Source organism: Zalophus californianus, chromosome 5 (assembly GCF_009762305.2).
Source record: "Zalophus californianus isolate mZalCal1 chromosome 5, mZalCal1.pri.v2, whole genome shotgun sequence".
NCBI lineage: Eukaryota > Metazoa > Chordata > Mammalia > Carnivora > Otariidae > Zalophus > Zalophus californianus.
The window spans coordinates 69,328,039-69,353,345 of record NC_045599.1 but is presented as its reverse complement, the minus strand read 5'-3'; the positions used below and the strand labels follow the sequence as shown (position 1 = coordinate 69,353,345).

General features: G+C 35.7%; 1 protein-coding gene and 1 pseudogene across 2 annotated transcripts in view; one reads left to right on the top strand and one right to left on the bottom strand.

Annotated features, from left to right (window-relative positions):
- Window positions 1–25,307, bottom strand: part of ADGRV1 (adhesion G protein-coupled receptor V1) — a 536,135-nt gene that overhangs the window by 418,779 nt on the left and 92,049 nt on the right. For both annotated transcript variants that reach the window (XM_027605560.2, XM_027605561.2), the window contains 11 exons: window positions 23,534–23,710; window positions 18,843–19,023; window positions 17,738–17,940; window positions 16,320–16,449; window positions 12,928–13,008; window positions 11,411–11,550; window positions 9,070–9,679; window positions 4,473–4,688; window positions 2,785–3,000; window positions 1,878–2,122; window positions 450–631 (listed from right to left, as the gene is read on the bottom strand). In XM_027605560.2, coding sequence (XP_027461361.1) covers window positions 450–631; window positions 1,878–2,122; window positions 2,785–3,000; window positions 4,473–4,688; window positions 9,070–9,679; window positions 11,411–11,550; window positions 12,928–13,008; window positions 16,320–16,449; window positions 17,738–17,940; window positions 18,843–19,023; window positions 23,534–23,710 — 2,381 coding nt within the window. The remainder of the gene's footprint in view (window positions 1–449; window positions 632–1,877; window positions 2,123–2,784; window positions 3,001–4,472; window positions 4,689–9,069; window positions 9,680–11,410; window positions 11,551–12,927; window positions 13,009–16,319; window positions 16,450–17,737; window positions 17,941–18,842; window positions 19,024–23,533; window positions 23,711–25,307) is intronic.
- LOC113929180 lies at window positions 19,282–20,728 on the top strand (annotated as a pseudogene).

Sequence of the window (25,307 nt, the reverse complement as noted above, 5' to 3'; positions counted from 1 at the left end):
AAGAAAATGTAATTCTTGCCACAAATTTCCAAGACCCCTTATTTTCTATTTCTGAAGGAGTTTGGTGAACTTTACACTGCCTCACGCACTCATGGAGAAAAAACAACCTGAAAACCACCCACTTCATACAGCATCTGAATATTCTTTAATTTGGAAGCTAGTTGTATTTAAGTTCTAATTCAAATAAATCATAGACTAAAGCAATAATTTTCTGTGGTTAGAAAGCCCGATGATGTATAATCTATTATCTATTTCACTAGTAAGAGGTATGATAAATATATTGGGCTCTTCATATTAATAGGCATAATTCAATTAACAAATTACCAAACCTATAAAAGAATTTACATTATATAACCACCACCAAACCTAAATTATTTAATTGCACAAGAGGTCATTTCCCACTACACAATACCCATCCCCCCACAGATGCAAGCCATTATTTCATATACCTTCGCCTAACAGTTATGTTAGCACAGGAACTTCGCTCCAGAGGCTCTTGAACACGATAAACCGACTGAACAAAGGCTACGGTACCATAAGGATTATCATTGGCAGGAATAACAATATTTGCCACTCGATCTAACCCAATAGTACCTCCACCAGAGGCATCAGTTAGCTGTACTTGGATAACCTAAAAATACAGTGAAAATATCCTTAACAAAATCCCAGTTCTGAAATTAAAATAACAATGATGCAGGTGGGGGACAATCAAACATATAATCCATACAAGGACAAGGACCAAATATAATGTAATATGAATGGACTCAAAGGAACTCCCCCCATTTACAAATCCAACATGTAACAGAATAATACATTACTGACTTTTAATAGTGATGCACAATTATACATAACAAACAGGCCATTTAAATTCCTTAATATTTAGGTATATAATCTTATAAATCAATTTTAAGATCCTTGTTTATAGTTACCATTTCAATGATACATTTTTATGTCGATTCTATACATTTTTTTATTTAGGGAAAATATTGCATGTATGTTTCATAAGTAGCTAATCTATTATGCTTTATTTCCCACATTATCTTAAATGGAAATTCTCTGACAAAATTTAAAACAAAAGACATCAGATCATAATGCCACCTAAATTTAAAGAGAAGGAAAAGAGAAATGTTTTATATATATTAACTAATATCTAATATTTTAGAACTGAAAAACACAATTAACATTCAAATGAAATGTTATGGACTTCCCTTCTATGAAAATCTGATATTATTAAAGAATAAATGCTATTAAAAGTAACTTAATGACACCTAGGTTTTCATAATACTTGAATTTCATAATATAAAATTGTCTTCAGTTAATATATGTTAGTAATGAATCAACTTTCCTGTTGAGACTATTTTTATTTGCCACCTAGCTTCTTCACCATGAAAAATAAGTATCAGGCAGATATGTCTAGCATGGTATTTGTCATATAGTAAATTTTCAAAACTATTGAAGAATAAGTAAGTGAATAAGTAGAAAATCAAAATCTAAATTTAATTATGATCGACTGGCCTACATTCAAGCTAAGAGGGAGTCTGGATACAAACAAATGAAGAGTTTATATGGAAAAATGTATAAATATACATGTTAAATATCTAAAGATATAGATTTAATCATTTAACGAAAATGTGGGAAAATACAATGTAACTATACAAAAAATTAACACTCGTGTACTGCGATATGGACCAGACCTTTTTCTAGAATATTGTTTTTATCTATAAAAATCACTTTTATACTACCATATTTTGAAAATTCTTGCAGAAATAATTAACTTGACATTCTCTATAAATGCCACAACAACAGCCATCTGTTCTAGTCACTATAAGACAAGGTATGATTTACAGTGTCATTCTATACTAGGCCATTCCTCTCACCTCTTCAATCTCCGGAACGTCGTCAGCCAGGACCTCTAACAACAAGGTTTGAATGGTTTCCCCAGGGGCAAAGGTCACATTACCTGAGACAACTCGCAGGTCACCAGTAGCAAGCTGTCCATTAATGTTGGCGACCCACTGAACAGTAACATTGCCGAGTGTCCCAGAATTTCGAATTATTGGCAGGTTTACCTTCACTGAGTTAAGCTCAGGTTCCTCTACAATAAGTTTAGTAATCTGAAAACCTGAAGGGCAGAACAAAGTTAATTTCAAATACAAAATAGCTGATTGTTTTTTCCCTTACGCAGTCTAAATATAAATAGCTAAGACCTCCAAAATCAGAGTAACATGCTGTGATAATTGGTCAGGACTGCCAAAATTTCCACATTATTATTCATTATGACAGAAGCAGAAATCACAAACAGAATCTCACAGCGGTCAGGCATGTAGCAGTCATGGGGGAAGTAGGTCTACTGAGTTCTGTAGCTAACTGCACAGTGCAAGCCTGGTCCAAAGAGGCCGCTGCTATTTTGCTCCCACGACTGATGCTATGGAGGTTCAATGTTCCCAGATTTCCTGCTAATCAAGAAAGCCCAGAAATCCAGATTTTTGTGTAAATTGATGTAAACTAATTTTTGAAAGAATTGTCTAAGATCCACAAAACACATCTAGAAGCCAGATCTGACTTACAAGCCTAAAAGTTTGTCCCTTCCGTATTTATGCTAAGACGTTTTCTTTTTTTAATAACCACTAACCACTGCTATGGAGGATGCATAGATATCCCATATATCGGTAACAGCTGGTTAAAAAGGGAAACATGATCAAATTAATTCTAAATCTCTAAAAATGAAGAAATGTATGATCTATATCGACAAGTGAAAAGAAAGCCACAAACTAGTTTGGTTACCAAATAATCCATAGGGGTCATCAGAGGCCTCAATAATGATGATCGCCTCTGTTAATGCCCCTAGTTTGGCTCCTCCCGTTGTTTCATTCAGCAACTGCACAAGAAAAGATTCTTCCAGTTCAGGGTAGATGTCATTAATGATATATATTGGCACAGATTTACTGGTTTCCCCTTCTAGCAAGACCACATCTGATGAAGCTATGCTATAATCTTCACCTATAAAGATAAAAATCAAAATGCTAAAACTTATTCCCACATATGGTAAGAACCATGCCATACACTAGTAAAATATTATGACCTATCAAATTCCATAGATATACTTGTAAAACTTTTGCGAGGACACTAACTACATATATTCTAAACAAAAAGATTTTACCTCTCTTCTCAGAAAAAATAGGTTTGAGATCATAAAATAATGAAAAAGACCTCCAAAGGGTGTTCAAGTTTATCCTTTCATTTTTAGAAAGAGGTATACATAATATCTTCTATTTGTCATATACAGACATGGATGATAGAGCTATAATACAGATATGGACATACACAAAAATATATAGAGTCATCCATTACCACAAGATAACCCCTTATCTACAAAAGAGAAAGAAAATGTGCACAATCTTTTAAAACAAAGAACAGAACTAAAATTCTGACCTCACTAGAAAGATACATTATACTGTTGTACAGATACAGGCATGTTGGCATCAGCAATGTTATTGCTGGAAACTATGGGCTTTCCTAAAAATTTGGATTAAAAGCTGCTACTGCATACCGCTCAGGTTGGCAGCAGCTTTGTTTCTGGTCAAACAGTGGGAAGGGAAAGGAGAGAGTCTTCTTATGAAGCCTAAGGGCTAATTTCTGAGAACACTGATTCATCCCCACTGTTAGGCAATGTGCAGGGCCCCCTACAGACAGTCAGACATTCCTCTAAGCTACCCATCCTGCATGCGTGCACGCACACACGTACACCAACCCCCCCCCCCCCGCCAACGAAGGGAATAGGTGAGCCTGGTTTATTATCTTTTCAAACAAATATCATTTATTTCAAAATATCAAGCGTGTTATCCTATCCATTCACACTCATGTTCCTTCGAGTGCATGCTAGAAAGATTCTAATTGAATAGCTTTCGGGCAGATCTCCCTCTAGATGCTGTAACTGCACCAATAAAAAAGGCAGTCTCCTAATGTTTGCATTTGGCAGTGAAATCATTTTGCTTACATTGAATAGTTAATGCTAGCCATTGCCTCTTCCACATTCTTCATAAATAAATAAACAAGCATGATAAATGGGTTGAGAGGCAAGACTGTTGCCAAGCACTGCGACCATGTGGCTGCACATTTTATCCTGCATTCCTCAGGATCATTTACACATGAATCCCCTTCAAATAACTAAAAAGTACACACAGAGAAAGCCTAACAATACTTTCCCTAGTTTACTTTCCATTGGTTTGTGCATATTTTGGTCATTTTAACTTTAAAATTCATATACAGTTTTGCTAACATTTTTCAAAAATTCTACAAAATCAGTGTCATAAATACACGATAAAAGCTCTACATTTATGCCTTTTAAAAGATGCAAGAGAATTATTGCTTTCTGGTAGATATTTCTAGCTACATCTGTAAGTGGCTTTTGTTAATTAAGGATGTAATTTCCCTCCAAAACACTTCACTGCCCCTTGGATGTCTCTTCTCACCCGCAACTGCAGTTATTGGCACGGCTTTAAACTTCACAGAAACATCTGCGAATGCTCCTCCTGCTCTAGTCACATTGATAATGGGTCCGACATGATTTTCTGCTACTTGAACAATTGATGCTGAGAGCTGAAGAGTTCCAAATGCATCATCATTGGCAACGATGATTAGGTGAGCAATAGTTTCTACCTTAGGCCCAAGGCGTGGAGAATTTGGAACTGAAAGACAAGAAAAGCTAATGTATCAAAATTCTACCAACCGGCCAAAAGTCATCAGGAAACCTCAGCAAGATTCCATCAGCCAAATGAAATCCTCACATTTGATGTTTTTTTCTACTATCTCTATCAAAAAACATGTACTGACTACTATGAACCAGCACTAATCTAGACACAGAGGAAACAAAAACAAATTAAACAGGAAGTCCCTACTTTCTTGTAACTTTACATTCTAGAGAGATTGTTATTATAGAATCTTTAGCAAAGGAATAGTTATCCTACAGGAATATTTTAATAAGTATTGGAAATTTGTTAAAAGGCAAAAAATGATTACAGTGTAACTAATCATCACTTTACATAATATTACACAGATAATGATGACACCTACAGGATTATGCTCTTCTAATTAGTTACCAGCATGACATAAAATTTTTAAAAAACAGCATTTCAGTTACAAAATTGAGTAGGAAAGTCATTAAGCTTTGTGTCCTCAAAGACCAGCAGCAAATCATTATACTGTAATTAAATTACTGCCTCTTTGTTTCCCTGTCCTTGCTCACAAACCCATTCCTTTCTCCCATCTTAGTTAACAGTCATTCGACTGCCTTATCCAGAATGTAAAGCCAGCCTCAATGTTACCCCAATGCTGATACACTTAACCAACTGAGCCACCCAGGCACTCCATCCCCAATGCTGATACAATAAAGTGTGCTCAATACTTTCAAGGCTCTCTTCTCACTTTCCACTGATTTTAGAGACAGCAAAGCTTGTTTTGATGGCATTTAGGACCTTCCACAAACTCTCCCTAAATTATTTTCTAGGTTCAATTCCAACCAGCACCCTTGTGAAAACAACATAAAAAGTGACCTTTTTTTAAATTATGTTAATCACCATACATTACATCATTAGTTTTTGATGTAGTGTTCCATGATTCATTGTTTGCGTATAACACCCAGTGCTCCATTCAGTAGTGCCCTCTTTAATACCCATCACCAGGCTAACCCATCCCCCCATCCCCTCCCCTCTAGAACCCTCAGTGTTTCTCAGAGTCCATAGTCTCTCATTGTTCGTCTCCCCCTCCAATTACCACCCCCTTCATTTTTCCCTTCCTGCTATCTTCTTCTTCTTCCTTTTTTTTTAACATATAATGTATGATTTGTTTCAGAGGTACAGGTCTGTGATTCAACAGTCTTACACAATTCACAGCGCTCACCATAGCACATACCCTTCTCAATGTCCATCACCCAGCCACCCCATCCCTCCCACCCCCCACCACTCCAGCAACCCTCAGTTTGTTTCCTGAGATTAAGTATTCCTCATATCAGTGAGGTCATATGATACATGTCTTTCTCTGACCGACTTATTTCGCTCAGCATAATACCCTCCAGTTCCATCCACGTCGTTGCAAATGGCAAGATTTCATTCCTTTTGATGGCTGTGTAATATTCCAGGTGTGTGTGTGTGTGTGTGTGTGTGTGTGTGTGTGTGTGTATACACACATATCTTCTTTATCCATTCATCTGTTGATGGACATCTTGGCTCTTTCCATAGTTTGGCTATTGTGACATTGCTTCTATAAACATCAGGGTGCACATACCCCTTCAGATCCCTACATTTGTATCTTTGGGGTAAATACCCAGTAGTGACCTTTTAACACAGATGAAGCATCAACAAACTCTTATTAGCAGTAAACAATTTTGAGTTGATATTTAGAATATCTCTAACAATTGCTGTATTTGGAAATATGTGATAATAAAATTTAACATTTTCTGACAATTTAATCTAAAAACAATAACACCATTTAATTTCAATGATAGAGACCCACAGACTATGCTAAATTAAATCAGTTAAAATAAAAAAAATTATAAATCAATATGATATAATTAAATTCAACTAGATTAGAAAAGAATTTGCCAGGCATTATTCTAAGTACTTTTCTTGTATCAGGTCATTTAATCCCTATACCATCTCTATTGGGCAGGTAACATTGTCCACATTTTACCAATGACTAATCAGAGGCACAAAGATGGTCAGGAAGTCACATAAGGTATCATGCTAGTACCTGGTAGACATATCAAGAGGCATCCTGTAAGAGTTTGTCTAATCTCTTGCTCCCTACATACAATTGCTCATCAAACCAGGTATAAAACCTTCAATTATCCAAACCGTTCATTCTGTGCTATGCTCTTACCCAGGTGCTGATCACCAGTCTTCTCATACTGCTTTCCTCAGTTAATGATTATACTCGGAGTACAGTAACAGAGACCTTATCAGGTCCTACACTGATTTTACCTATTAAAATTTAGTCAGTATCACACAGATTTGCCCTTAATTGTTCTTTAGGGGTGCCTGGGTGGCTCAGATGGTTAAGCATCTGTCTTTAGCTCAGGTCATGATCCTGGGGTCCTGGGATTGAGTCCCGTGTCGGGCTCCCTGCTCAGCGGGGAGCCTGCTTCTCCCTCTCCCTCTGCCTGCCGCTCCCCGTGCTTGTGCTCTGTCTCTCTGTCAAATAAATAAATAAAATCTTTTTAAAAAATTGTTCTTTGATTATTTCACATTATACCTTATGCCTATTATGAACTGCTCCAAGTGTGCTGCATGGTTCCAGGAACATAACAAGCATAAAATACATGTCAATTGTTTCTCCTATCCCATAGCACATTGATATTCTGCATATGCCATGTTATTAACAATAATTGTTCGTATTTACTGAATGCTTACCATGTGCCAGATACTGCATTAATTTTCACATATATTATTATATTTAAGCCCCATGATATTTCTGTATAATAAATAAGGAAATTGAGGCCAAAAAAGATTATATTCAATACTTTATTACTATATATTGGAACATAAGTTATCTTACACCATAACCCACAGCTCCTAGCTACTGCTGTTTGTGATAATCCCTTCTGGTTTTATTTCTATCTCACTCAATAAACTGTGAGTTCCTTGAAAACTAGTCTTTATTTTACAATTCTTACTCAATAAGACTAATTACTGGATTTTGTTACAATTCATTTGCTACTAAAATTAATCCTAAATCTTGTTAAGAAAAAAAAGGATGGGTATTGTGTGCGAATTTTAACCTTGACTGTAATCTGAATTTAATATTAGCAGCAGTGGTCCTTTAAAGTAAATTTCCTTTGGGCGCCTGGGTGGCTCAGTTGGTTAAGCGACTGCCTTCGGCTCAGGTCATGATCCTGGAGTCCCGGGATCGAGTCCCACATCGGGCTTCCTGCTCAGCAGGGAGTCTGCTTCTCCCTCTGACCCTCTTCCCTCTCGTGCTTTCTATCTCTCATTCTCTCTCTCTCAAATAAATAAATAAAATCTTTAAAAAAAAATAAAGTAAATTTCCTTCTATAATCCTGAACCATAATTACTTACGTTGTGGACAAGAATGTTGCTCACAATATAGTATATCCATCCAGGTATTATGGTAACGTGAATAAATTTATTTATGAGAAACCTTATTCTATATGTCAAAACAGAGTCAACATGTAGCTCTTAGAATCTTACTTTTGGAATATGTAATTCCAGTTTCCTTAAGAAGATTTTATTTGTTTTCTTATAAATATTGCCCTAAAACTGATGTTAAATTGATACCAAATTAATATCACTAATCTTTCTTCCTTTACTTGTTCCCTTATTCCAGGAAATCTAGATTCTTCCTTTTATTTGTCCTCTTGGAGAGGAACAAGCTGTAACACAATAACTGCTCTCAGCTCCTCAAGCACAAGGCGTGCTCTCTACGAGGAGCCACCCAACTCTCTACAAAGCCCCTGAGCCACAACTCCAGGGCAAGTGGCTGCTACTTTTCAAAAGAAGTTGCTGCACCAGATAGTCTGCCCAACGTGGGTCACTCCTCATTCTTATCCCCAGCCAGTCCTTCTCAACTCTCAATAATTCACAAATTTACAGGATTTCTTACTGCTACACACTCCTGTCCCCCTTCCCTCATGCAGTTGCTCGACCCACATGCTCATCGCCAAAGAGGCTCTATGGATCAGGGAATCTTCCAGAGTGGATCAAGGTGAGAGAGGCTCAGGATCCTGCTACCAGGACTATCCCTGGAATCCCCAGGTTGAATTCAGAATGATTTGGAAGCTACAGTATATAATACAATAGTACTAGAGGTCAATTGTACTGGATTACACAGAAGCTTTTAACAATTTAGTTTGGAAACATAAGGGACTTTTAAAACAAAATTTTGTGTTTTCAAGTGTCCCACTTCCATTTGTCTTATAGATAAACTTCTGTAAGGTGATGCTTTCAAAGTTAGAGCTCGCTAATTTATAGAATTTTCTACTATACCCAATTCTTAATTTATTTTTTTAGGATTCTTACCTCCCATAATAATAATAACACACTAATGGTTACTTACTTGGGCGACTCTGTACTTTCTCTATTAGAGTAGAGTTGAGTAGCTCAATAAACACAGACTCTGATCTTTCTGGTTCATCATCATCCAAAATTGAAATAGTTATGGTTGCCTCACTCTGATTGGCTCTGAAAAGAGCAAATCCAGAAGCTGGTATATAGTCTCTTCCTTGAGTTGCTCTGGCTATACTAGGTGGAAAATAAGGTGGTTTTTCCATATCATCCAGTGTTGCATATGTGACTAGGACTTTTCCCATGAGGCCTTTTAACCTTATCACTGACAGCGTGATATTCTGGGTTGCTTCCTCAACTTTGATAGGTCTATTTTTCTCAGAAAAGATGAAAACCCCACAAGGATCGTCACTAGCCAAAACTGTTAATGTGGCATTAGTATGAACTCCCAAGGAGCCACTGGAGACACTGAGGATTGACACAGAGAAGGCCTTATCCAGTTCTGGATCTTCATCTGGAAGTATTTCCACTGTGATATTGGCACTCTTCTGCCCAATCTCAAATGTGACATTGCCAGAGGTGAAGGCAAGATCACCATCAGGATCGGAGGCTATGCTCCAAAGCAAAGTCACTTGAGACAGAGCTCCATGGCTTCTCATAATCTGTAAAATATTTAATAGCAAAATGTATTGAGAGGGATTAAAATCATTAATTTAGAGGTTTGTAAATATAGAATGATAGCAGGATATTAAATTTTTATTTTATTTTCTACAAGTTTTTCTCAAGAATATAAGATTCTTTTTTTTTATAATTTTTTATTGTTATGTTAATCACCATACATTACATCATTAGTTTTTGATGTAGTGTTCCATGATTCATTGTTTGTGCATAACACCCAGTGCTCCACGCAGAATGTGCCCTCTTTAATACCCATCACCAGGCTAGCCCATCCCCCCAACCCCTCCCCTCTAGAACCCGTCTTTGAAGACCCTCACAGTACTTAAAAAGTGATTGTTGCATGAAGCTACACATTGAACATTTTTAGCTTCTAACTAAACTATAACTGTATCTTTTCTGCAATCATATATTAGTAATGAAGCAAATAAAATTAATAATTTCTTTTAGATGCTCATGAAAATTTCTGCTTTTACTACAAAGATGGTATTTACTTCATTGTAAGGAAGAAATGAGTGATATTTTCTGAAAAGTTAGCCATAAAACTCATTTTTGAAAAAAATTATATTTCCTTTAACATGTTTCTCCCACAGTTGGATAAAATATACTTAAGAAGAAATACTTTTGCCAAAAATATATTAAGAATAAATAGCTTTAAATATTAATGTTAACTCAAAATAACATTCAAGACAAGAATTTTATAAAGCTTAATCTTTTCCCTTAATTCTTTTCTTTTTTTGAATAATTAGTTATCCTTTCTAAAGTTGTTCAGATTACTCCACAAAAATTTACTGAAGATCTACCATTGAGTGATCTTTCTTCATTATTTATATAAAATCTGAGGGAGCTGAGCAAGCTTCTAGCTCCTCCCAGTTGTTTAACAATAGAATCAACTTAATTCCTAACTGGAAAAAGCAAAGGAAGAAGTAGACACACACACACACACACACACACACACACACACACACACACACACACACACACACACACACACACACACACACACACACACACACACACACACACACACACCATATAGAGTTTCACTATTAATGCTGTTCACAAATGTTTTGGATTTTCTTTCCTTTTGGGAGAGAGGTGAGATAAGATTGCATTTTTCTACCCATTAGTGTTATGCATGGCCATGTGACTTGCTTTGACCAAAAAAGAATAAGTGGAAATGTTACAAATCCCTTCCAGAAAGAAACTATAAGAGCCAGGATGCAGTTCTCCACATCTACATTTTCCCCTCCGTGAAGACAGAAGCACCTGCCAAGATGTTGCCACTGTGATCCTTGATCCCTTGATAACTGGTGACAGCCAGTTAAGTTAACAAGCCAGCAAGTTAAGCTGGAGATACACCATGAGTGGAAAAACAAATCCTTGTCATATTAAGCCTCTGAGCTTTAAGAGATGTTTGTTCCCACAGCCTAAGTGAATTAATACAAAATCTATATAAAATAATACTTGTATGGCTCTACTATATTCCTGAGTCAGGATTCCTCAAAATCATAAGACAAACTTAGATGCAAAACTACATACAAAGACAAACGTCAAATCACTATTCAATTATCAGTTTGTATTGCGTGTACCACTAGGCTCGTAACCCTGTATCCAAAAAGGAAAAAAAAAAATAACATAAAGGACACCTTCATAATACAATAAACAGTTTTAAAAGAACAGAAAGTGTTTAAGAGTGGAGGGAAAACTGTACTCACATTTAATGGAACAATGCTGTACCCATCTTCCGGTTCAGTTCCGCTGACAAAGAGTGACTCGGGGCTAAATTCAAATATACCATGAGCATGGTCAGAGGCTGCAATTGTCACCAGAATTTGCGAGGCCACTCCTAGACTGGCTGCATGAATAAGTTCCAAGAAATAGCAAGAAAATGTTAATAAGTAATTTACAAACCAAAGGAAAAGCCAAGGAACAACTTTTTGAAAAGAGTTGTACCATTCATTGAGTACGTTCTAATTTGTTTTAGAAAGAAAGGCAGACACAAATGGTTGCCACACATATTCATGCTTTTATGACCTTTCTCTATTTTGGCACCAATGTGATATACAAGTGCTGTATAAGCACTTGGAGATGAATAAGGAAAACTTGTTTTTCTTTTTCTGCCCTATGAAAGAGAACATTCTTCCACACAGAGTATATGAGGAAAGTCTCCCACGACCTTTGCTGACCTCAGAAGAACATGAGCCAAAATGACTCTTACCTTTATGAAACAGTTTTCCTATGATTTTCATCAACCTGACTGAACAGATTCTTGGTTTTTAATGTGCATTAGTTCTAGGCCTGTTTTTTCATCACATTATGATATTATAGATCTACCTTCCCTGGACTGAAACACTCCAATCTTGTAACTAAATAGGTGCCAATATCTACAGAAGTATTGAATTTTTTCCTAAGAAGTATGTTTAACTTTTTGTTGTATTAATATATGCAGACAAGAAAATGAACAATTCCAAAAGTAACTGAGTAATTAAATACAGTGGTTACATGAGGCATTGATGAAAGTTAGGAATGAGAGGAGTAGGAACATGAGTTCTAACCTTAAAACATAAAACCTGAAATTGTGATAAAGGAACATTTGAGGATTAGAAAAATTTCTCCCTTGAGAAATAATTTTCTCTCAATACAAAAAAAAAGTATTTAAGGTAAAAAGCTGAATCATGCTTGCATAGGAATCTACTTCAAATGCATTCTCTTTTCAGTATTCTCTCCCACTGACTGGCAACTTATTCTCCCCATTGTCTTTTCAATTTCTTTTTTCCCATCTGCTTTGCTTAAATGCTACATATAAAGACTGCTGGCTCCTTTTATAAATAAAATAAGCATGATGGATTTAACAGAAAAATATAAATGTTCTATTTCTCTTTTTTTAGATATTCAAAGCTATATAAAATATTTTTCAAAAATCATTTTATGAATGATATTCAAGCAAAATTTCTATTACAACTAGAATCAGGAAACTGTATTGAGTTCATACAGAGGAAAGTCTGGGCTTTGGAGGCAGGCAAAGACTTGATTCTGGCTTGATCACTTCCTAGCTGGGTAACTGTACCACAGAGCAAATAATACTTTATAAAGTTGCTGCTATGGTTACTGAGGTAAATATGTGAAGAACCTGCACATAGTAGGTGTAAATAATTGGTTAGTATTGTTGTCTCTAAAAAGAAAAGTTAAAATAAAATGCAGACTAGTAAAGGGCCTTGGAACAGCTGCTTACCATGCTTGTGAATAGTTGGAAGGAAGAATTCCATGTCCCCGTCACCACTACCACTGCCATCAACCCTAAAGAATTCAGTCACTTCACAAGGAGACACAGAGACACACCCACACAATACACATTGACACAATGAGAAAATGGAGAGCTCTTAAAACATATCCAGAAAAGAGGAAAATGTAGTAATAGTCACCCAATGACATGCATTCTTCCATAGAAAATAAATTATTTGAAGTGGTAAAAGTATAACATTCATCAAGCTACCAATTTATTAAAAATTCATCCATAGCTTTAGGAAATACTCCATGTAAGTTGTAATTGGTATCTCCCATTTCTGTCAACTTAACCAGTGTCTTTTTAAATCACTTATTTAAAATAAATGTAAATTGTTTCTAACATTTTAAATATTTTTAAAATATTTGTGCTTGTGTACAACCACACAGTTAGGCCTGTATGATTATGACTATGGCAGAGTCACCTTACTGCTCACCACAATCAACTCAAAAATTAGGGAAATGCACCTAACATTTCCCTCCAGCCATAGGTTCAAATTCCTACTTTATTTACCATTCTCAGACTTGATCACCCTTTTGCCACTGACATGGTAGTAAGAAACCTAGACAGGCAGTCTACAACAATCTGTTTCAGGCCTGGTTGTGAAAGATACCCACTATAAAATCTTCAGCAAGTCATTAAAACTCTTGGTACCTCAGTTTCCTTGCCTAAAAAATGTGCTGCCTTCTACAGAACTGCTCTAAAGACCAAATAAATAATGTAAAAAATAAAGTACTTGGCAATGTATAAGAACTATGATAAAGAGAAAGTGGTTTACCTTCACTTTCAGTACATCTTAAACCCTGCCCATTAATTTACCAAAAGTTTGCAAAGATGACAAGAAGCATAGTGATGGCAGCAATGGAGAAGAAGAAGAGTAAGAGAAGCAAGTCTACATCCAGCCCTATGTGCTTCTACTAGTGTCCCTGATTGACATGCTAGTTTAAGATCTGCCCTGCTCTTCTGTTCTTCCCCACAACAGGACTGGGATACACCAGACATGAGAATTTATGGCACCCCAAATCTGAAATCACCTTAGAGACTTAAGATGCAAAATGAATTTTAAGGAATATCCAGTGCATCCCCCATATTATCTACAAATCATGAGAGAGGATAGTTCAACACCGATGCATTCTGGCTAACATAAAACATCTATGCAGGTGGCTATCTCATATAGAGTAGGTTTTAGAGATAAAACAATATGGAATAACAGTTGCTCCCTTGCCCCTCATAAGAATTTAGCTCCTCACAATACTGCACTTCTTAGACAGTCCTTAGCTATGACTTGGGGAATAGAAGCCAGTGTCTAGATTCCTTTACCTCCAATCCCAACTCACTGAGGGGAAAAGGAGATTCTCTGCCACTAACTATTGCTTACTCAGAGTCTGCAAGATTGGTTTTCAGCTGAATACTCATGCACAATTAATACCTAATAATGCATATTCTACAGATAAGGGAAGAAGTTTCTATATAAAATACCAAGTATCACTATGATCAGAAATATTACTTCTGAAGAATACTTAATGTTCCTTATTAATCAATAATGATCGCTAACATTTTCTCTATTATGTAAGTATTGTTAACTACAAGTGATACAAAGAACAGCTTTTCAAATGTTTTATAGTGACCCCTAATTAATGAAGTTGTGTCATGAAAATATGATTTGGAGATGTGACGACTTGTCTCTGGAGGACAAACAAAGCTGGTAGTTTTACATGCCATCCTCCAAACAGGCCATCCAGAATATTTTTACTGCTTTATGCAGTCAACCAAGCTGTGGCGCTGTTTAATCATTTCCCTGGTTTGACCTCTTTTGCTTTCACTTGGGCTCTGGGAACACAGGGAAGGGAAATTTGTGGAAATTTTCCATACTTACTCCAAAGTCTCACGTAGTAAAAGACAATTTTAATATTTCTGTTTTACTCAATCTCTCCCTTTGGATGGCTTATATAGTATTATAACCTTCTTCATTAAAACACGAAGATAATAATAAGACAATAATACCAGGTTTTGGAAGGAAGAGACTGTCCTGCTGATACCATAGCAACTCTCAGTATCTTACATTTATATAAAGGGACTATGGTACATACCACATGCATTCTATAACACCCCCAGCAGCACCTAGAAATCAAACACATTAATACTTCTGCAAAGAAACATATATAAATAGTTCATCCAAATGGGATAAATACTATAAGTAGCATCTCTTCAGTGCAGATGAGTTTTGCCATGAAATGAATTCTGACTCCAAAAATCTTTGAAAATTGGAGATTTTCTTGGTTACCTATTCATCAAAAAAAGTAGTCAAGGCAAATGAGAAATCTGAACAAGTGATGTCCACAATTCTGATATTTTGAATATCAGAATTGAGGATAAAATACCATTGACCTGTTTTATTGACTCATAATAAATTATCTAAAATGGCTAGTTTTCACCTGGACTACACCTGGAGACAGCGAAAGGAGCTACCATGAAAACTGAAAGAGGAAGAAAGGAAAGACATGATTTTAGGGGCACTTACTATGAATGACAAATATAATTTGGTGATTCAGGGGGTGCCTGGGTGGCTCAGTCAGTTGGGCATCCAACTCTTGATTTCGGCTCAGGTAGTGATCTCAGGGTCATGGGACTGGGCCCACATGGGGCTCTGGGCTCAGCAGGGAGTTTGCTTGGGATTCTCTCCTTCTCCTCTCCCTCTGTCCTTCCCCTTGCTCACACAACCTCACTCTCGCTCTCTCTCTCTCAATAAATAAATAAATCTTAAAGTTTTAAAAAATAATAATTTAGTGCTTCAGAACAATTATACTATTTCATTCTAAAAACACATCTACTTCTGGGGTTCTTTTATATGTATGTAAAGCAATATTTTGTGCTACATAGAAACATAATAATAAATATATTTCTAAATTAAAAAAATAAAATAAAAGCACTCTATTTGGAAAAGACCAATGGGTAGTAAAAGGGGAAAAAACAGCACAGTAGGTGGTGTCCTTATAATAAACATTAGAAATATTAACTTAGAATTAATGAAACCTCACAGCAAAAGTCTATGTAAATAAAACTGAGTTGAATATTAATTTCTAAAACTAATATTCTAAATTTATGTAGAGAGATGGAAATCTTTTTACCAAGAAAAAAGTGACTATCCATCAAAAACTTTCTACCATATATATCTTAAGTAATTATTAACCTTCGGGGTGCTTTTTCCAAAATCTGGTAATTCACTCATTTAAAAAAAATGGTTAACATTGTTTCAAAGGATCATATTTCCTTAATAGAATCAACTATCCTCAAGATGGATGAACAAGCAAATATTCGATACTTCTGAGTCACCAACTTACCTCCTCCCTCCAAGTTCAATAACTCAACTTTAAAAGATTTTTCCAATTCAGGGACAGAATTATCAGTGATGTTAACAGAAATGTATTTGTATCTTTCTCCTGGTTGAAATTCTAAGGTACCAGCAACACTCTGAAATACAAATAAAAGATCTGTCCATTAGATTATAATTATTCTGTATATTAATGTGCAAGATGAGAATGTCTTCTATGTCCCAAATTATTATAAATACTGAAACAGAAGAACATAAGTAAAATATAAACCTGAAAACACTTAAGTGGATATGAATAGTGTTTGATATAAATTCTAAATAAATATTCTCCAACTAAGTAAAGCAGGTGGATTTTTACCTCTTGCTTACCTATTCATAAAAAAAAGTAGTCAAGGCAAATGAGAAATTTGAACAAGTGATGTCCACAAATTCTTAAATTAATTCAATGAGATACACAAAACTCTTGCCCACATATATTTAGAACTGTTCAAAATTGTATCACTGAATAATGTAAATACTCAGTGCATAACAATGGCATTTTCATATTTTCATTCTGAGGATTTCTCCAAACAATAATAAATATCAGTCTACTGAGCATTAACGTTTTCTTGATTATACTTGCAACTGCAATTCATAATATAGATCTCTCAACAGAAAGGTTCACACACTAGAGGAAAAACAAAAAGTTATTTAAATTCAAAGTTTTAAGATCTTTTTTTCTCCCAACCTCATTATCTCTTACATAAACTTTGTCCCCTCAAGTCATGAGAACATATTTTAAAGTTGTTTAAATTTTTCTAGGTTAGCTTGTGTGGACAAACTATATTTCATTCTCAGGAGCTATTAATGATCTTAGAGCTAAATTGAGAAACCCAAGTACCAATTTACCTAATCACTCATTTATTTATTTTTTTAATATTTATCAAATGTACATCATGTACATGGTCCCATTTTAGATGTTTGGGATTCAAAAACAGCCAAGACAAATCTCTAGCTAGCTGGAGACCATTCTATAAGGAGTGTTAACCATGTAATGTAATAATTTGAATAGAATAACAACTGCTGTAAAGGGCATATAGTAAGCTCAAGAAGGAAGTAATTAACTTTGGCTAGAGGACAATCATCAATGGAGTAATTCTACAAGTCTTAACAACAGAAATAATATTTGACTATCTTAGGAAACCATCTTAACTTGACCTTAGCAATATCCTATACAATGAGCCATTTCCTCCTCCAGAAATATATTCTTCTCTGGTATTCCATGATATCACACTCTCCATTTTTCATTACCTTTCTAGCTCAACCTTTTTAGTGTTCTTTATTGATTTTAACAGTCTCCTTACAACCTCTAGAAACTACTGTTCATCAGACTCCCTCTAGACTCTTTGACAAGCGCACACACCATTTCCAAAGGATTAAGGGATTAACCTGGTAGTCCTCAGGACTGAATGCCGTCAGTGGCACCGTTCTAAATTCCGCCAGAACCCTCCCTAGGTGTCCTTGTGCCCGGACAACCAATAATCTCACTTCTCCATCTTCCTCCTTCACAGTGATGTGTGGAATACTATTTGCAGGAAGGGTCATCGTGTCCTTGGGCTGAGGGGGCAGCCCTGTGGAGAACTGAAGCAAGCCTGCAGGACACAAACAGAGGCAGGGCATTCTGGCCCCAATTATCCATGGAAGAACTTCTTATTCGTTTGAAACAATCTTGCACAATGATTTTGATCGCCAGAATAAAATTCTGAGGGCTTTCATTGAGAAAAGACTTTAGTGAAGATTTCATTTACATGCTTTTGACACAGACTATGTCAGTAAGTTTTCAAAATGTTAAAAGTTAAAATGATAATTCTCCTTGTCTCTACCCAAAGAATCTCATATTTGAATCTCTAGAATTCATTCTTGGACTTAGAGCAGAACATGATTAATGCCACCTTAAAGGATTTGCAATACATTTAAGAAAAATTTAACTAAGAAAATTAGAGTTGAAGAGCCTCTCAGGTTTCCTACACAGACCTTTAAATAGTTGCTCTTGCTTTATTCCTACAAAAGAACTATTAATTTTCAATGTAGAGAAACAGTCTCTACTAGGACAGACATCTGTAATAATTCCCCAATTAAGAAAATTATCACTTTGCAGCTCAGACAAAAAGAAATTAATATAAACAGACAGTGATAACTCCACTTCTTGAAGCTTAATAAAATATAAGTTAGAAAGTACTTCAGTTAGTTAGAGGGTAACATATCACAACAGGATAATTTTTTAAATAAAAAAAAACTTTGAAAGCCATGAACAGAAATACTTTTTTCATTTTAAATAATCCTGTATGTAATTTTAAAAATATATTTTTAAACTTCAGAAATTGATCTTTATATTTTCTTTTATAAACAATATCCCTCACAACGGCAGCTTAGAATTTCAAGAGCTTAGAAAAAGTTCTATTTCAATCATTTGCAAAAGTCCCTTAAGAAGTTCTTAACTAGACCAAGTACACCCAGAGAAGAGAGGATTATTTTTGCAAAAGGGCTTAGTTACCGTATGGATGATCACTAGCTTTGATTGTGATATCTGTTGTTTCCTTTTCGGGATCTATGCTTGCACCACTGGTAGGGGTTGAACCTAGCTTCCCATCCCCAGGAACTGCAGAAACCAGCGTCACACGGAAATACTCATTAAGCTCAGGAATATCATCATCAAGAACGTATATATTCAGGACCTATAAACATAAAAATCCAGAGGCATGAAGCAATGAGGCATATAGAAATTACTTACCACTTACCAGAAGAAAATAAAATAGCCAATTAAGTTATATTTAATTGAAGTTACTATTTAACATGATCCATTTCTTAAACATTAAAACACAGAGAGAGAGAGAGACAAAGACCAAAGAAATTAATTATTTAAATAATGGGCACTGAGCAGTAACATTTTCAGTCTATAAAAATCATATTCATTTATTAACATCATACCATATATGATATATTGGTGCATCAATGTAATATCATATATTGCTTGTACCAAAGACAGTGGTATTACCAACCTCAGGGTATAGAGTTCCTAAATAAGGAACAGCATGTTATCTGATGGGATGTGGTGGGGCAGTAGGAAAGGGCAACATATACATGTCTAGTTCCTGCCTAGGGAATGCCTAACATACTCAGTAATAGCATTTTAGAAAACAGATTCACAATGGACCTTTAAAGTCTGGCACAAGCAATCCTTCCAAAAATTAGCAATAACTCAGCCATGCTCCACAAAATTTAGGTCAAAATTTGAAGTAAAAAAACAATTCCCCCTTCCTTTATTAACTGAATAAGCATTTTTTGACACCTACAATGTGTCAGGGTTAGAAATGGCTCCAGTCCCTAAGAGGCTCACAGTCTACTGTAGGAGAGAGATCTATGAAGAAAACATTTAAAATGCAATGTAAAATGCTAGTTAGTAGGTTTGTTGTCTAGTTCTGAATCACAAAATACAGTTATTATAGTGTTTAAATAATATATTGCACATATTAAAAATGTTATAAGATTTCAAATAAATAAATAAATAGATGGAAAATGTCATGACAGTTATGTACAAAATAAACAGACAAAAAAAAAACAACTCTACCTACAAAAGATTTTACAACAGACACGTTTTAAGCAAGTCTTAATGTATTAGTTGCAATTGTACATAATAATGGGAGGGGCATTCCAGTTAAAAGAAACAACACTTGTAAAGGCACAGTGCATGAAAGAATAAGGCATACAGGGAACTGCAATTAGACTGCCACGTTGGAGCTGGAGATAAGGCTAGATGGATAATCAGGAGTCAGGTCACAGGGACCGTTTATGCTATCATTAAAAAAAAAAAAAATTGACTCTTGCTCAGGCCCATGGTGCCAGCAGGATCGGCAAGTGTTGCAATCTTTATACAGCCAAGAAATTCTATAGCCACTGACGAGATCAGAAGTGTCATGATAAACAGTACAAGAAAGCCCATTTGGGCATAGTCCTGAATGCTTTTAGAGGTGCTTCCCATGCAAAGGAAATTATGCTGGAAAAAAGGGTGGAAGCCAAAACAGCCAAATTGTGCCATCAGGAATCGTGTCAGGGTCCAGCTGATCAAGAATGGCACAAAATTCACAGCCTTTGTCCCCAGTGATGTTTGTTTGAATTTTATTGGTGTGTTTTAGTCTATTGTAGTTTCTGTTCATGAAAGAGTTTCTCCCAGTTTTTTATATGATGAACAGGTATTTTTAGTGATTTCCGCTGACACTAGAAGTAAACTGTTGATTTTATTCCAGAAAAATGATGGAGTTCTGACTGCTGTATTTGGTCACAAAGATTATGCTGTTGGTGACATTCCTGGAGTTTGTCAAAGTAGTCAATGTCTCTCTTTTGGCCTTATACAAAGGCAAGAAGGAAAGACCACAATCATAAATTTTGATGGTGAAAACATAACAGTCATAAATTTTCATATGCCAAAAAATTGGACTTTATTCCATAGGCAGTGGGGCAAAACTGAAGAATCATAAGCAGGAAATTGACAAAATGAGAATAAATACCATGGCAGAATGTAAACAGAGTGGACAGGGCAAGAAAGAATGCTAGAAGTTGAGCTAGGAGGTGAATGACCAGAAATAATGAGATTCTGAACTAACACAGTGACAGTGGAGATGAAGAAAAAGAGATGGATTTAAGATTTGTTCTGGAGATAGAAGACCCAGACCCTGATGACTCAGTTAGTATAGCAAGCGAGAGACAGAAAGGAATGAAGGGTGACTTCCGGTTTCTCCCAGAAACGAGAGAGACAACAAACTCTAACTCCAAATGCAATCTCCAAAGTACTAGTCATTGGGCCTAAAGGCATTTGGAGAACTTTTTTTTTTTAATGAAGTTTTTCTAGAGTTTGATTAAGTAGGTCTGAGGTAGAATCTGAATTTAGTTTTAATGTTCATTTTTATCAAGATTTTAAATAAGAAAGTAATATATGGCACAGCCAATATACTCAGAGGGGAAGTGCAAAAATGACACCTACTACCCAAATCATGTCATCGTTCTTGAACAAAAGGGAACAACATTTATTCTGAAGATTTAAAATGTCTTGTGCCTAGAAAGCAAGCTAACAAATGTTGCTTTGAAAAGTAACACCAAAACATCAAGATGTACATTAAAAATAAAGCAGTAAATATTCTTAAAGGGTTGAAGCATACCAAAGTACTCATTCATTTTAGTGAAATGAAAACCCTATCAAGGTATAAGTAAATGTATTTTACCTGGTAACTCAGTAAACAACAAAAAAATATTTACCTTTACTTTATGTTACTATATGTTATATGCTCTGCTATTTTCTATTCTATTTTTAAACTCTTCATCATAACTTGCTTAATTGATTGCATAACAGGCCATTTAAAGTAAACTTGAGAAACACATTTCCAATGTTCTTTTCTCTACTTTAGAGAAACACACACACACGCGCACACACACACACACACACACACACACACACACACACACACTTTCCAGACTCCCTTGCAGCTAGGTTTTCAGATACGACTTAAGTATATTCAGTTAGTTGTACTCCCCAGATATCTGGAAGGCAGCAGCAAAGCGGAGGCTACCTTATTGCTGTGTGTGCTAGAAAGCACAATCATGGAGCACTAGTGACACCTCAGCACCCTGTCACTGGCTTGGTAAGACGGAGAGGCTGGTGTAGATCTAGCAGATGTGGTGTTACAAGCCAACCCCACTGTTCAATGTTATTATTTTGCTTTCAAAGTCAATTATTTTTTAAAGAAACTAAAGATAAAATGATGGAAATATTTTAAATAAATCTTGACAAGAGTATCTATAACTATTTTCCTGACCAAAATGTGATTCTTATCTCTTTCAAAATGTATATGAATCTACTTTATAAAACAATGGTTTCAAGTTATATTTTCATTTCATAGTTGGTAAATTTCCCAAGGGAAAATTTGTGGGATCAGCCCTGTTTTCTAAATAGAAACAATAAAGGGGACCACATACTATCATTATAACTTGATTTAAAAAAAAGAAAAGAAAAAGAACACTTTAAATCCAGAAGAGCAGTAAAAAAGAAAGCATCAGATTAAAATACAGTCCTTTAAATTTAATAATTTTAGCCTTATGAAAACTTGCTAGTTGTCCTAATTTTCCTTATTTTACCAAAGACCAGTAAAATATTTATCATGGATCTGCAGCCTGCTATTGGAGAAATTTTGTTATAAACTTTTTAGTCTCCTTCTTCCCGCAAATTTTAGAGATTTGATCATTCTTCTTTTCTATTAACTCTTCAAATCTGTCTTCTCTCAATTTTATCTTTTTCATCCAATGAACTCCTAAATCCCTTAGAAATTTTCTCAAAGATTATATTTGTATGCATTAAGCTATTTTACTAATTATCACTGATGACATATAAGCTATTTATATTTTTAATGAAAAATTATACTGATGTGAATACTCCAATATGATAGACTAAAAGAATGTTTAAAAAGATTCTGATAGAGGACACAGTCTCATCCCAATTTCACTTTCAAGAAGTGCCACTTATTTCTGGAGCACCTATTCAGAAATGGGATGATGGTTCACAGAAAGTTTTGATAAAATTGGAGATCACTTGTACTTTCAAAACAAAGAAAAATTACTTCATTTTTCCACATTTAAAAATAAAGTTGAGATTACAGTTACAAGAATTTCTCAGTGGCTGATTAGAAAGCAGAGTACCATTAAGAATTCTGCAGTTTCCCATTGCATCAGTAATAACAAAAACCCAAAATGACAAACCTTCAAGCCATACCATTTTTATTATATTGGGATTAAAGAACAGATAAAACTGTAACACAAATCATTCAAAAATCCTGCTTTCTTTTTTACATAAATACAAAAACAGTGGCACCTGGGTGGCTCTGGTCAAGCATCTACCTTCGGCTCAGGTCATGATCTTGGGGTCCTGGGATCAAGGCCACATCAGGCTTCTTGCTCAGGTGGGGAGTCTGCTTCTCCCTCTCCTTCTGTCCCTACCCACCATCCCTAGCATGCTCTCTCTCTCTAAAATATATAAAATCTTTAATAAATACAAAAACATTTTAAACAATGGTATTTACCTAATGATCTAATTACTTTAAATTGCTTAAATAGCAAGATTCTGCAAACAAATTACAGAACCATGAGGTAAAGAAAAGCCTTCTAGGAGACTTTCAAGGAAACAAAGAAGGTAGCGTTTACCTCAGATCTCTGCCAAGGAAGGAATGTGATAGTTCCACTGGCATTAGCAAAATCGTCAACAAGGTAATTAATGCCGTCAGATTCGATCTGTGAGATGGTGTAAAACACATGCACATAATCCAGAGCTCCTCTGGTTCGCTCCACCACACATGAAATTGTGGATCCTTCGTCTGCAATCTGAAATTGAACATAAATTATTTATAAGTATATACCAATTCAAATCAGTGATAAAATTGTAATGCTTTCATGGAGTCCTTTTACCATAAACTTAATTCTGTAACTTTCTAACACTCTAAGCAGACCTCTACATTCTTGTCTCTTATAGATTTTACAAAAATACAAAATACAGAAATTATGCAAGTAATTATTATAATCAGTTCACTGTACATGTAGTTCATTCATTGAATTCATCCAGTCATAGTGCTGGACACTATGATACAAAAGATTACCCAAAAAAGCACAGTCCATCCTCTGGATAAATCTAAAGAGGAAGATAAACTCCAAGTTTTATGATAAGTTGAGCAGAGACAAACCAAATGGGGGGCAGAAGTGAGGGGTAGAGGTTAGAACATGACATCAGGGAGAACATTCTAGGCATGGTTAAAAAGTAATAGAGTGGATTTCATGAAACAATTTTGAGGACAGCATAAAGTGACAAGTGGCTAGAGCCTTAAGAAATGTCTGGTAGGGAGACAAGAGTCAGGTCAGTGAGGGCATTTATGTTATGCTTAATATTTTTTGATAGTTTTGTCATACATACATATGTATATACATGTCTATAGGTATTTTTCACATGGAAAATATTTTTATCTGAACACTTAACACTTAAAAATTATATGAAGCAAGAAGTTGGAAGAGCTTGTATTTATTTATTTATTTAGAGAGCATATGAGCAGGGGAGGGGCAGAGGAAGAGACAATTCCAAGCAGGCTCCACTCCCATACAGAGCTCAACATGGGATTCAGTCTCATGACCCTGAGATCATGACCTGAGCCGAAATCAAGAGTCAGACGCCTAAACAACTGAGCCACCCAGGTGCTCTGAAAGGTCCTTTAGGATAGTCTTCATACTCTTAAATTCTCAGTCTTTTAATGCAATTTTATTTTTATGTTGGTATTCATATATGTAATTCATAGGAAAACGAACTGAAACTGAGTGAGTAGAGCTCAAAATACAAATCCTAACTTAGATAATGTCATTCTATTTTTCATATCAATCATAAGCACCTCTGTCAGCATTAGATAGAGCCATTTTGGAGTCAACATTGGTACTGGAAAGAACAGATTTGAAATTTATCCACAAATAGGCAATAGTCAAAACAGTTAACAATGAGCATGGAGGCACCAGATGTTCCAGTAAATGCAGAGTCTCACCAACCGTCAACACCCCTACTTCAAAGAGTAATAGCAAACTTAGGTGCCCCATAGTAAACAAGACCAAACACTCCTGGGACAATACTGTAACTCTTTTATTTGTCTGCAGGTCCTGGCATGAGAAGCCCAAAATGACAGGTGGTTGTTCAGAAGAGGCCCCAGTGTGTCTCCTGGTAGACACCCCTTGACCCAGACAGAATCAGAACTTCTAATCCAGTGAGAGTGGGAAACACAAATTCTGGCAGTTGGTCATTAAGAGTGATGGAGATAGGGTCACTCTTACTTCTACCTCTTGCCTCCTGAGCCCAGGTAGCCTAGGTACTGGGAACACTGAACAGGTATCAGCCACCGGATACATACCGGATCATGGCAGACAACATCCCCACCCTACAAGATGTGGT